Genomic DNA, 13,756 nt, shown 5'->3' with positions numbered 1-13,756 from the left:
TGGATTGTGACTAATTCAAATAAACAGCACAAAGAAAGTACACAGAAAAATAATGTGTTCAGATACAGATCATTCTTTAATTATCATGTATGCATGGAGAAAACAGCAATAAAAACACCCATATTGCTCCTGGTTCACAAGGCCATTGATATATTATTTTTAAATGTTTAGCTTTCTATTATAAATCTTACTTCTATGTGTAGAATTATAAACTAATGAAACCCACCCATTTTAACTAGTAATTTAGACTAGTCTTTGCATCGGTAGCCTTAGATACTCATTAAAAAATTAATATAAGTCCAGGTCTTAATAAGTTGGATAACCATCAAAGAAATAAAAACACAGGCTGGGCGCAGTGGCTCATGCCTGTAATCCCAGCACTTTGGGTGGCTGAGGTGGGCGGATCATGAGGTCAATAGACCCTGTCTCTACTAAAAATACAAAAATTAGCTGAGTGTGGTGGCGTGCCTGTAGTCCCAGCTTCTCAGAGGCTGAGACAGGAGAATCGCGTGAACCCAGGAGGTGGAGGTTGCAGTGAGCCGGTAACCTGCCATTGCACTCCAGCCTGGTAACAGAGTGAGACTCCATCTCAAAAAACAAAAACAAAGTATGACTTTCCTAGCAATATTTTTTAAATGTATGTTAACCAGTAGGAAATAACAGAGAAAAATATAATAGTAAACAAAAAATAGTTTGACAGACTTTTCCAGACTCATGGTCAATTCTCATTCTTTTGGTAAAGTCTTTGTTTATTAATCTAAGCTGGCCATTCCCAAAGGGTGGTTCCCAGATCACATCTGCATCACCTGGGAACATGTTAGAAACACAACTTTTCAGACCCCACCCAAGACATACCAAAATTAGAAACTTGGAGGTGAGGCCCAGCAATCTTGTATTTTAACACCCGCTTCAAGTGATTCTGATATACACAAAAATGTGAGAATTCATGATCTAAGCAAACATCCAGTACCACAGAAAGTACCGTCTATATTTCCAAGCCTTTAGGATGGCATCTAGCTCCTATAGCAATTTTGTGATAACGCTCATAAGGTACAAAGTTAGTTTTGTTGTTTTTTTTTTTTTTGGTCAGTCTCACTCTGTTGCCCAGGCTGGAGTGCGGTGGCACAGTCTTAGCTCACTGCAGCCTCCACCTCCCAGGTTCCAGCAATTCTCTTGCCTCAGCCTCCCGAGTAGCTAGGACTACAGGCATGCACCACCAGAAGCCCGGCTAATTTTTGTATCTTTAGTAGAGACAGGGTTTCTCCGTGTTGGCCAGGCTGGTCTTGAACTCCTGACTTCAGGTCCTGACTTGGCCTCCCAAAGTGCTGGGATTACAGGCATGAACCACCACGCCTGATAAAGATAGTCATTCCTATCTCTCTCATTCCTGGAGGGAAGGAACTGTTTCAGTTGGCTCTCCATATTCATGAGTTCTGCATCTGTGGATTCAACCAACTGTGGATTGAAAATATTTGGGGGAAAAAAGGATGGCTGTGGCCGTACTGAACATGTACAGACTTTTTTTCTTGTCATTTCCTAAGCAATACAGTATAACAACTATTTACCAGCCTTTATACTGTATTAGATATCAGAGGTAATCTAGAGATGATTTAAAGTATACCAGAGGATGTGCGTATGTTATATGCAAACACTCCATCATTTTATATAAGAGATTTAAGCATGTGTGGATTTTGGTATGCGAGGGTAGTCCTGGAACCAGTACCCCACAGATACTGAGGGACAACTGTACTTAAAACAGTATCTTCCAGACTGTAATAATGACTGATACGTTCAATGCCAATCACTCTTATGCTCTCATCTTTCTGTAAAACTTTTTTAAAAAATCAAATATATCCTTATTGTCTTAAGAAGCTGGTTTATCCCCATGTTTTCTCATGTTTTTTAATAAGATGTTCAATTATAAATGGGCTGATAATGACATCTGATTTCTATACAGTGAAACACAAATTCAAAGTGGTAAAATTTTAGGAAAGAGAGGTAATGCTAAGTGGTTATTAAAACATAAACTTATCAAATAAAAAGTTTAACTATGAATAATTAAAAAGGAAAAAATTGGAATCTAGCAGGAACATTTTCAAAACAGAAATTTCTTTCCATGATACTGTTTTAAAGCATATTTACCTGAGGTGGAACTGTGTGATCCATTAGATTCTCAGTTAGAGATGCAAGCAAGGCATCCAACTCATCTGTAGCTTCCTATGGAAGACAGGAATCTAGAGTTATCATCATCATCAGATGTAGGTTTATCATCAGACTTTTTTCCATATCCTCTCAATTTATAATTCTAACCCCGGCCTGATTAGTGTTAATCCTTTAAACACATAGGGACACTCATGAATTATGGTTGTTAATGATCTCACTCCTGCATGGAGGAAAACCTATACTACAATCAGGACGTGAAAAAGCTAAAGTGCTATGTAAATTTTCAAATAGCTATTCTCCTTTAGTAAGACAAAACTTGGGAAGGGTTATGACTGTTTTGGCTCTTAACTTTTACTTTTTAATTACAAAATTTCTTTTTTTGGCTGGGTGCAGTGGCTCACACCTGTAATTGAAGCATTCTGAGGCCAAGGCAGGGAGATCTCTTGAGCCCAGGAGCTCGAGATCAGCCTGGGCAATATAATGAGTCCTCATCTTTACAAAAACCTGAACAAAACTAGCCAGGCACAGTGGCATCCACCTGTAGTCCCAGCTATTCAGGAGGCTGAAGAGGGAAGATCACTTGAGCCCAGGAGGTAGAGGGTGCAGTGAGCCAAGATTGTACCACTGCACTCCAGCCTGGGTGACAGAGCAAGATTCTGCCTCAAAACAAATTTAAAAAAAAGAAATACAATATAATAATTTAAAAAAATTTTTTTGAGACAAGGTCTTGCTCTGTCCAGGCTGGAGTACAGTGGCACAAGCATGACTCACTACAGCCTCAATTTCCTGGGCCAAAGCAATCCTCCCATCTCAGCCTTCCAGGCAGCTGAGACTACAGGTATGCACCACCATGGCCAGCCAATTTTTTTTTTTATAGAGAAAGGGTCTCATTTATGTTGCTCAGGTTGGTCTTGAACTCCTGGCCTCCAGTGATCCTTCTACTTTGGCCTCCCAAAGCACTGGGATTACAAGTGTGAGCCTAGCCCTTTAACTTTTAGAACAGATGAGAATGGTACTACTTTGCATAATACCATACTTTGAACTTAAAAAAAAAAAAACAATAAAAGGTTCAGCACAGGAGATAGTAATAAAGGAGATGCCTAAATTCCAAATGCTCCTTCATCTAGACTTGTGGGTGCTTCTGTTTGTAAAAGAAAACAATATGAACTCTCTCCCTTTAAATGTTAATTGATGTTTAACTAGCATTTGAAGTACCTTATAGAGGACACAACTCTATTGTGAGGGAGATTGTCTGGGAGAATTTTGAAACAACAAAAGATAAAACGCCAATCTGGCAATAAACAATAGAAACCTACGGTACAGCACACAACAAAAAAGGACCCTTCATTATTAGATTTCTTTCTTTTTTTTTTTTTTGGACATAGCCTTGCTCTGTCACCCAGGCTGGAAGGCAATGGTACAATCATTAGCTTACTGCAGCCTCAATTTCCTGAGCTTATACAATCCTCCCACATCAGCTCCCTGAGAAGATAGGGCTACAGGCATGCAAAACTATGCCTTGCTAATTAAAAAAAAAAAAAAATTTATAAAGATGGGGTCTCCCTATGTTGCCCATTCTGGTCTCAAACTCTTGGCCTCAAGCCATCTTACCGCTTTGGCCCAAAGTGCTGGGATTATAGGCATAAGCCACCACACTCAGCCACCCATTTATACATTTCCATTTCTGTCTATATGCCTTCAGGTCTTGGGGGATCTCCTATTCATATTTCAACATGCAACTTAATTTAAATCACAAAAGCATGAAAAAAATTGACTCTCCTCTCACATCTTCCCACCCTGCTGCCTGGACTAAGTGCACCATTAACAGCTTGTGCAAGTCTCTACCACAATGTATTACAATTCTCTCTCCCACTAGACTATACGCAGCTAAGCTGAGACCATGTTTCATTCATTCATTTTTGAATCTTCAGTGCTTAACATGCTGTCTCATACATATTATATATGCAATAAATATTTGAACTAAATGTACTTCTCTGCTTTAAAAACATCTCAGGTTCTGCTTAATGATTTCCAATGATTAGTCAATGTATCTTTTCAGATTTTGATCAGCAAAAAAGAAATGTCTGATTGAAGATATTTCAGGTTGGATTTTTTTCTTTAAGCCTAAACATCTGAAAGATACTTATATACTGGCTGGGCGCGGTGGCTCACGCCTGTAATCCCAGCACTTTGGGAGGCCAAGGCGGGAAGAACACAAGGTTAGGAGTTTTGAGACCAGCCTGACCAACATGGTGAAACCCTGTCTGTACTTAAAACACAAAAATTAGCAGGGCATGGTGGTGGGTGCCTGTAATCCCAACTACTTGGGAGGCTGAGGCAGGAGAATTACTTGAACCTGGGAGGTGGAGGTTGCTGTGAGCCAAGATCGAGCCACTGCATTCCAGCCTGGGCAACAGAATGAGACTCTGTTTCAATTAAAAAAAAAAAAAGAAAGAAAGAAAGAAAGACACTTACATACCTAAATACCAACTATATACTTTCATTGAGTAGTGAGAATACAAGTGATTTTTAATTTTTCCTGTTTGTGAAATATTTGGCAAATTACTACAATAGATGTACATTTTGCAATAAAAGAAACAAATGGTAAGTGTTCATGCAAAGACGATTTTTAATTTAACTTGTAAATTAAAATATTCATTGGCAATAAACTGGGTTTCTATAATTTCTGAATTGGTAAGCGTTTAGCAACTGAATACAGAAAAGGCAGAAGTTGAATGAGCTGGTTATGTTGCAATGCAATTAGCAACAGGTCCCTGTTATTTCAAAAAGTTTGTTTCAATCAACAAGTATTTACTTAGTACCTATGATATGCCAGGTACTATTTGAGATGCTTAGGCTGCCCATAATCCCAGCATTTTGGGAGGCCAAGGCAGTAGGAGGGTAGGAGTTTGAGACCAGTCTGAGGGAATACCGCAATGAACCAAACAGGTCAAGTCTCTTACACAACTTACATTCCCTAGAGCAGCAGTCCCCAATCTTTTTGGCACCAAGGACCAGTTTCGTGGAAGACAATTTTTCCAAGGACCAGGTTTGGGGGTGGGGTATGGTTTCAAGATGATATTGTTCCATCTCACTCAAATCATCAGGCATTAGATTCTTATAAGGAGTGAGCAACCTAAATCCCTCGTGTGTACGGTTCACAATAAGGTTTGCACTCCTATGAGAATCTAACGCCACGGCTGATCTGACAGGAGGTGGAACTCGGGCGATAATGCTTGCCTTCAGCTCACCTCCTCCCAGTTCCTAACAGGCCACAGACCAGTACCGGTCCGAGGCACAGGGATTGGGGGACCCCTGCCCTAGAGTAAATCAAACTACAAATTCAACAGGATCCCTTAATTCTTTCATAAGAAGCATTTAGTCACTACTTGCATGTAATATTGTATCTTAAAAGGAAATACGAGTGGAAGTATAGCCAACATCCAAGACCACCCCCAAAAGATAAACAAACTATACATAAATTGGAGAATAAATTCTGAGATCCTCTTGTGAGTGACGTGGCAACAGGATTCTCCCTAAATAACTGTGGCTCAATGCTTTTCTCGAATCTTTTTTTTTTTTGGAGACAGTCTCACTCTACTATGCAGGCTGGAGTGCAGTGGCGTGATCTCAGTTCTCTGCAACCTCCACCTCCAAGGCTCAAGTAATCCTTCTGTCTCAGCCTCCTGAGAAGCTGTGACCATGGGCGGATGCCACCATGACTGGCTAATTTTCTGTATTTTTGGTAGAAATATGTTTTGCCATGTTGCCCAGGCTAGTCGTGAACTCCTGACCTCAAGTGGTCCACATGTCTCGACCTCCCAATCCGCTGGAATTATAGGTGTGAGCCCCCATGCTCGGCCACTCTTACATCTTAAGTCCCAGTGTCAATCAGTAATCACTAGATGCCCTTGGTTATACTACAAGATTCAATTCAAAATTGTCTTTGGCAAAAATTTTAAGAAGTAAAAGTATTCTTACCTTTAGAACAGAACTACTGTCCGGAGGTGTAGTATGTATCAGAGTTTCATGAGACTCTTTGGGGAGGGGCACATTATTCTCATTTAACACAGCACTAGTAAGAAAAAGACAAATTCACATCATGTAGGACCTGTACAGGTACAGGCAGGATTTTCAAAGAAAGGATTTAGGAAAGAAGGGCAACAAATTCATGTAAGGGAAAGTATATGAAAAAATGCTCAACATCACTAATCATCAGGGAAATACAAATCCAAACTATGTTGAGATATCATTTCACTCCAGTTAAAATGGTTTTATAATTAAAAAAAGATAGGCAATAACAAATGCTGGTGAGGACCCAAGAAAGGGTAACCCTCTTACTCTGTTGGTGGGAATGTAAATTAGTACAGTAACTTTAAACAGTATGAAGGTTCCTCAAAAACTAAAAAGAGAATGACCATTATGGTCCAGCAATTCCACTACTGGATAAACGTCCAAAAGAGAGAAAATCAATATATCAAAAAGACATCTGTACTCTCATTCTTATTACAGCTCTACTCACTACAGTCAAAATATCGAACTGACCTAAGTGTCTATCAAGTGCTTAATGTATGGACCCTGAAACATCTGTAGTGTATCTATATTTTAAAAAGTTAAAGGAAACCATGGACAAAGAAGAAAACAATGTGCCAACAAATATAGAATATTTTCAATAAGAATTATAAAAAGGGATTAACAATTTTGAAGCTGAAAAGTATAATAATTTTTTTAACTTCGGGGTACATGTACAGGTTTGTTACATTGGTAAACTTGTATCATGGGAGTTTGTTGTACAAATTATTTTGTCAACCAGGTATTAAACCTAGTATCCACTAGTTATTTTTCCTGATCCTCTCCTTCCCCACGCTCTACTTTCTGAGAGGCTCCATTGTCAGATGTTCCCCTCTGCATCTAAATGTTCTTATCATTTAGCTCCCACTTACAAGTGAGAACACGCAGTATTTGGTTTTCTGTTCCTGTGTTAGTTTGCTAAGAATAATGGCCTCCAGCTCTGCCCATGTTTCTGCAAAGGACACAATTTCATTCTATTGCATTCTTTTTTAAGGCTGCATAGTATTTCAAGGTGTGTATATATACCATATTTAAAAATTGAGCTTTGGGAATCTGAGGCAGGTGGATCATGAGGTCAGGAGTTCCAGACCAGCCTGGCCAACATGGTGAAACTCTTGTCTCTACTAAAAATACAAAAAAAAAAAAAAAAAAAAAAAAAAAAAATTAGCTACTCTGGAGTCTGAGGCAGGAGAATCGCTTGAACCTGGGAGGCAGAGGTTGCAGTGAGCTGAGACCGCACCATTGCATTCCAGCCTGGGTGACAGAGCAACATGCCATCTCAAAAATAAAATTAAAAAAAAAGTCCAGCCTGCCACTGATGGGCATTTAGGTTGATTCCATGTCTTTGCTACTGTGAATAGTACTGCAATGAATGTACATATACATGTGTCTTTATGACAGAATGATTTATATTCTTCCTTTGGGTATATACCCAGTAATGGAATTGCTGGGTTTAATGGTATTTGTTTTAGGGCTCTGAGGAATCACCACACTGTTTTCTACAATAGCTGAACAAATTTACATTTCTACCAACAATGTATAAGAGTTCCTATTTCTCTGCAATCTCACCTGTTATTGTTTGACTTTTTAATAACAGCCATTTCGACTGGCCAAGATGTTACCTCACTGTGATTTTGATTTGGATTACTCTAATGATCAGTGTGATGCTGAGTTTTTTCTATATGCTTGTTGGCCACCAATAAGTCTTCTTTCGAAAAGTGTCTGTTCAAGTCCTTTGCCCACTTCTTAATGGGGTTGGTTTATTTTTTTCTTGTAAATTTGCTTAAGTTCCTTATAAATGCTGGATATTAGACCTTTGTCAGATGCATAGTTTGCAAAAATTTTCTCTCATTCTGTAAGTTGTCTGTTTACTTGGCTGAGTTTCTTTTGCTATGCAGAAGCTCTTTAATTAGATCTCATTTATGAATTTTTGCTTTTGTAGCCATTGCTTTTAGCATCTTCTTCATGAAATCTTTGCCTGTTCCTATGTCCAGAATGGTATTGCCTAGATTGTCTTCCAGGGCTTTTATAATTTTGGGTTTTATATTTAAGACTTTAACCTGTCTTGAGTTGATTTTTGCATAAAGTATAAGGAAGTGGTCCAATTTTTCTATTTTCTGCATATAGCTAGCAAGTTATGCCAGCACCATCTATTGAATAAGGAACCCTTTCCCCATTGCTTGTTTCTGTTAGCTTTGTTGAAGATCAGACAGTTGTAGGTGTGTGGCATTATTTCTAGGCTCTCTATTCTGTTCCATTGGTCTATGTGTCTGTCTTTATACCAGTACCATGCTGTTTTGGTTACTGTAGTCCTGAAGTATAGTTTGAAGTCAGGTAGCATAATGCCTCCAGCTACCTCTTTTTGTTTAGGATTGCCTTGGCTATTTGGGCTTTGTTTTGGTTCCTTAAAATAGTTTCTTCTAGTTCTGTGAAGAATGTCATCAGTCATTTGAGCCTAAGTTTGAGGCTACATGAGCTGTGCTCATGCCACTGTACTCCAACCTGGGTGACAGAGCAAGACCCTGTCTCAAAAAAAAAAAAAGTACTATAAAATACCACACAGGTGTAAAGAAATAAAAACCCTCACATTACTGGCAGAAAGAGAAAACCGTGCAGTGGTTGTGGAAAACAGTTTGGCAGTTCCTTAAAAGGTTAAAAGTAGAATTAGCATATGACTCAGCAATTCTCAATCTAGATATGTTACTGAAAAACAGGTGTTCAAACAAAAAATTGTACATGACTATTCAGAGCTGCAATATTCATAACAGCCAAACAGTAGAAACAACCTAAATGTCTATCAACAGATGAACAAATAAACAAAATGTGGTATATCCATACGATGAAATATTACACAGCCATCCAAGGAAATAAAAGTTCTGATATATAATAGTACAGTGTGGATGACCTGGAAACATTATGCTAAGTGAAAGAAGCCAGACACAAAAGACCTCATATTACAGAATATCATTTATGTGAAATGTCCAGAATAGGTAAATCTATAGAGACACAAAGTAGAAGAGTGGCTCCTCAGGGTTGGAAAAAGGCAATGCAGGGTAGATGGGATTACAGTTAAAGAGTATATTTCTTTTTGAGGTGATGAAAATATTCTGAAATTTGATACTAGTGGTGGTTGCACATATCTGTACTAAATACATAATGTACTAAAAACTACTGAATTGCACACTTTTTTTTTTTTGAGATAGAGTCTCACTCTGTCTCCCAGGCTGGAGTGCAGTGGCACGATCTCAACTCACTGCAACTTCCTCCTCCGAGTTCAAGTGATTCTCCTGCCTCAGCCTCCTGAGCAGGTGGGATTACAGGCACAAGCCACCATGCCCAGCTAATTTTTCTATTTTTAGTAGAGATGGTGTTTCACCATGTTGGTCAGGCTAGTCTCAAACTGCCTGCCTCAGCCTCCCAAAGTGCTGGGATTACAGGTGTAAGCCACGTGCCTGGCCCTGAATTGCACACTATAAGTGGATGAATTGTGTGGTATTTCAATCAAATTCATCAATGAAGCTGTTACTACAAAAATAAATGATCTGAATAGACATTTCTCCAAAGAAGACATATATACAAAAGGACGTTCAACATCATTGTCCTTAGGTAAATGCATATCAAACCACAATGAGACACTACTTCACACTCACTAGGATGAGTATAATAAACAAGGAGAATAATAAGCATTGTCAATGACATGGAGAAATCGGAATCCTCATACATTGTTGGTAATGAAAAATGTTACAGCCATGTTGGAAGACATTTGGCAGTTCTTAAGAAAGTTAAATAATATGACTGAGGAGAAACAGTGTTACTCGTAGGTATATACTAAGGAGAACTGAAAGTATATCTACAAAAAAAATTTTTGTATGCAAATATTCATTTCTAGCTTTATTCATAATAGCTAAAGAGTGGAAACAACTCAAATGTCCATCAACTGATATATGGATAAACAAATGTGGTACATCTTTATAATGGAATATTATTCAGCCATAAGGAGGGATAATGTACCAATACATGCTACAATATAGACAAACTTAGAAAATATTATGTTGAACATAAGAAGCCAGACACAAAAGGACACATATTGTATAATTCCATTGACATAAACGTCCAGAGTAGGTAAATCCACAGAGATAGAAAGTAGTATTAGTGGTGCCGGGAAGAAGCAGAATGTAGAGTGACTGCTAATGGGTAAGGTGTTTCCAGAACTTAGGTAAGGTTTCTAGGGTAAGGAGTTTTAGACCTATGGGGTTTCTAGAACATTCTCAAACCATGTCCTAGAATTTATTATAGTGGTAATGGTTGTACAATTTCGTAAAATTGCTAAATAATTTTGTGGTTATGTGAATTATGTCAGTAAAAATAGAAAAATGATCTAAATCTGCTATGGTAAAATGTTAAGATGTGACACAGCTTGATATCTGGTATATAGGTATGTATTATATACATCTCCATAGTGTCTCTATGGCTGAAATATTGCATTTTGAAAAAGGAGGTACAGTAAAACAGAACAGTATGGTATGGCATGGAGAAAATAGATTAACAGAGAAGGAAAAGATCCAGAAATAGACTTTTGTTTATATAAGAACTTAGCATATTGCAAAGGATGCATTTGAAATCCTATGGGAAAAACAGATTATTCAAAATATGAACAGCCATTTAGAAAAATAAATCTGGAAATAAGTTGGGGTATGTTCTAGGCTCTTTCCAGCTTCAAGAGTCAATGAAACTTCTGATGAACATGGGGCAGTCCTGTCCCCATTACCCTTCTCCTGTCAAACAAAAAAATTTGACAAGGTTATTCTGAAAGACTTCAATAATAGCAATAGTACTAGAAATGGACTAACAGTTGTTATTAGAATTTTTTTTCTTAAACAAGGTCTCATTCTGTCACTCAGAATGAAGTGCAGTGGCGTGATCATAGCTCACTGTAGCCTCAAACTCCTGGGCTCATAAAATTATCCATCTTCATTCTCTTGAGTAACTAGGACTACAGTGTGGATCACCATGCTTGGCTGATTTTTTATTTTTTATTGTAGAGATGGGGGTCTCACTCTGTTGCCTAGGCTAGTCTCAAACTGCTGGCCTCAAGTGACCCTCCTGCCTTGACCTCTGAAAATGCCAGGATTACAGGTCTGAGACACTGTGCCTGGCAGTTAGAATTAGTTACAAGGTCAAGTTGTAATTCTAGTTTTACCCTGATCACCAATTAGTACTTTTGTGGAGTACTAACTATTATATGAAGTGCTATACACTATGAATGCTATGTGCAGTGCTACATTGATTACAGTATCTGGAACCTAATATGATTAATCAAAACCCTTGACTGAATAAGTTTTGAATAATAAAAAAAGAAACAGCATTTATTTGCTCCACATTTCTTAACACCAAGCACAGAACATTAGATTCACAGTGGTGAAGAAAATCAATCTGCCATAAAAAAGCATGGAATAAAAGCCTAACTAATAAGATAAATAAATAACAAAATACTCATTAAAGAGAAGGGCAGAAGAGACTTGGAGGGAGTAGCAAACAAAGTTACTCAGTTACTGTGAGAACCCATGGCAAGTAAGTTTATAAGAACAAGGCCATTGTGGTAACAGGATGACACAAACGTTTACTAGAAGAGATATAATACACACTCCTTACCAGGTGATTGATAAGATTACACATAGCTTTAAAATGGTTTTTGCTCTGTTGGTTTGAATCAGTTGAAGATAAATGGGAATACTGGGAGGCTAATTAGAAACATCTTCAAATAATATAAAACTAGGTACTCAGTTGTCTATAATGAATACAATAGGGTGCATTCAAGCTATCTTTCAAACAGACATCCTGAATCCATGTGGTGACAGACTGAGAAGAAAGAAATGGCAAAAAGGGTAGTACATAAGAACATCAATTTAATGCAGTCTTTCTACAACTGTACCTGTTAGTGGCAGCATCCTGAACACCGGCAGTTTTATGACTTAATAAGCTATCTTCTCTTGTAACCTAAGAAGATGAAATTTTTTAAAAAGGTAAATCTTTGTTGAAGATACTGAAGTAACAAGAAATTTACATTTCTTTCTGGTAAAAACAGAAGTATCAACTTGCTTCAATTTAAATAAGAGGTAATCATACCTTGTCTATGGAAATATCAGCAGTACACCTAGTATAATAATACCCCATATCTAAATTAATAATCAAAAAGATTCACTTTTTATTTGGTATACAAATTCACATAATCTTACTACATGGTTCTCAATAATGCACCCATTTTTAAAATTTTTTATTTATTTATTTTTGATATGGAATCTCACTCTCTCCCCAAGGCTGGAGTGCAGTGGTGCAATCACGGCTCACTGCAATCTCTGCCGCCCAGGTTCAAGAGATTCTCTTGCCTTAGCCTCCCGAGTAGCTTGGATTACAAATGTGTGTGCCACCAGACCTGGCTAATTTTTGTATTTTTAGTAGAGCTGGGGTTTCACCATATTGGCCAGGCTGGTTTCAAACTCCTGGCATCAAGTGATCCACCCACTTTGGCCTCCCAAAGTGCTGGGATTACAGGCATGAGCCACTGCACCCAGCATCAATAATGTACTCATTTTCATTTTTTAAAAAGTACAGTTCAATACAATTTTTTAAAAAGGCATACAAGTGTTTAACCAATGTAATGTCACATTTCCACTATCTCCCCCACTCCCTGTCTCAATATTCCCTTTAGGCTTCCCACATAATCCCATGAAAAAACCATTATTCGAGGTAAAGGTATTCAAGGTATACTTTATAGAGTTTCATATCATTGGAATCACAGTACCTGTCCTTTATGTTTGCTTCTTTAGAGCAGCATGGTGATGTCTTTGAGATTTGCTCATGTTGTTGTATAAATCACTAATTCATTCCCTTTTATTCAGAGAGACGTTTCATTGTATAGACACATCACAATATTTGCTCATCTGTTTAACTACATTTGGATTTTTTCCAGTTTTTAGCTATTCCGTATAAAGCTGCTAGGAACATTTGTGTACTAACATCTGTGTTAACCTGAGTTTTGATTTCTCCTGGGCAAATATCTAAGAATGTAGCTGCTGAGTTAGATGATATGTGTATGTTCAATGCATTGCCAAACTCTTAAAGTGTTTATACCATTTTATGTTCTTACCAGCAATGTATGTATGTGCACTGCAGGAGTGCCATCATCACCAACACAGTGATGGTCGGTCTTTAATTTTACTATTTCAGTGAATGTGCCCTTCATCATTAATTATGTTAGTTGTAGATTTTGTTTGCTCTGTATCAAGCTGAAGGAGTGCCACTCTATTGCTAGTTTGCTGAGAGTTTTTATCATGAACAGGTGTAGAATTTTGTAAAATGCCTTTTCTATATGAATTGAAACAATTTTATGTATTTTTTAATATGGTGAACTATCCTGGGTTTTGAATGATAAACCAACATTTTCCCCAAGGTAAACCTTACTCGGTCATGATATATGATCCTACTTATAAACTGTTGAGTATATTTCATTAAGAATTTTTAT

At 37.7% G+C, this 13,756-nt stretch overlaps 1 protein-coding gene across 11 annotated transcripts in view; it reads right to left on the bottom strand.

Moving 5' to 3' along the window:
* The window catches only part of EPB41L5 (erythrocyte membrane protein band 4.1 like 5), a 149,514-nt gene that overhangs the window by 12,589 nt on the left and 123,169 nt on the right, over positions 1–13,756 (bottom strand). For all 11 annotated transcript variants that reach the window (XM_078327974.1, XM_078327976.1, XM_035305094.3 and 8 more), the window contains 3 exons: positions 12,167–12,231; positions 6,145–6,238; positions 2,143–2,217 (listed from right to left, as the gene is read on the bottom strand). In XM_078327974.1, the coding sequence (XP_078184100.1) occupies positions 2,143–2,217; positions 6,145–6,238; positions 12,167–12,231 (234 nt within the window). The remainder of the gene's footprint in view (positions 1–2,142; positions 2,218–6,144; positions 6,239–12,166; positions 12,232–13,756) is intronic.

The sequence above is a fragment of the Callithrix jacchus genome, chromosome 6, assembly GCF_049354715.1.
Source record: "Callithrix jacchus isolate 240 chromosome 6, calJac240_pri, whole genome shotgun sequence".
NCBI lineage: Eukaryota > Metazoa > Chordata > Mammalia > Primates > Cebidae > Callithrix > Callithrix jacchus.
The sequence above is the reverse complement of the archived record's forward strand: the minus strand, read 5'-3'. Positions and strand labels throughout refer to the sequence as shown.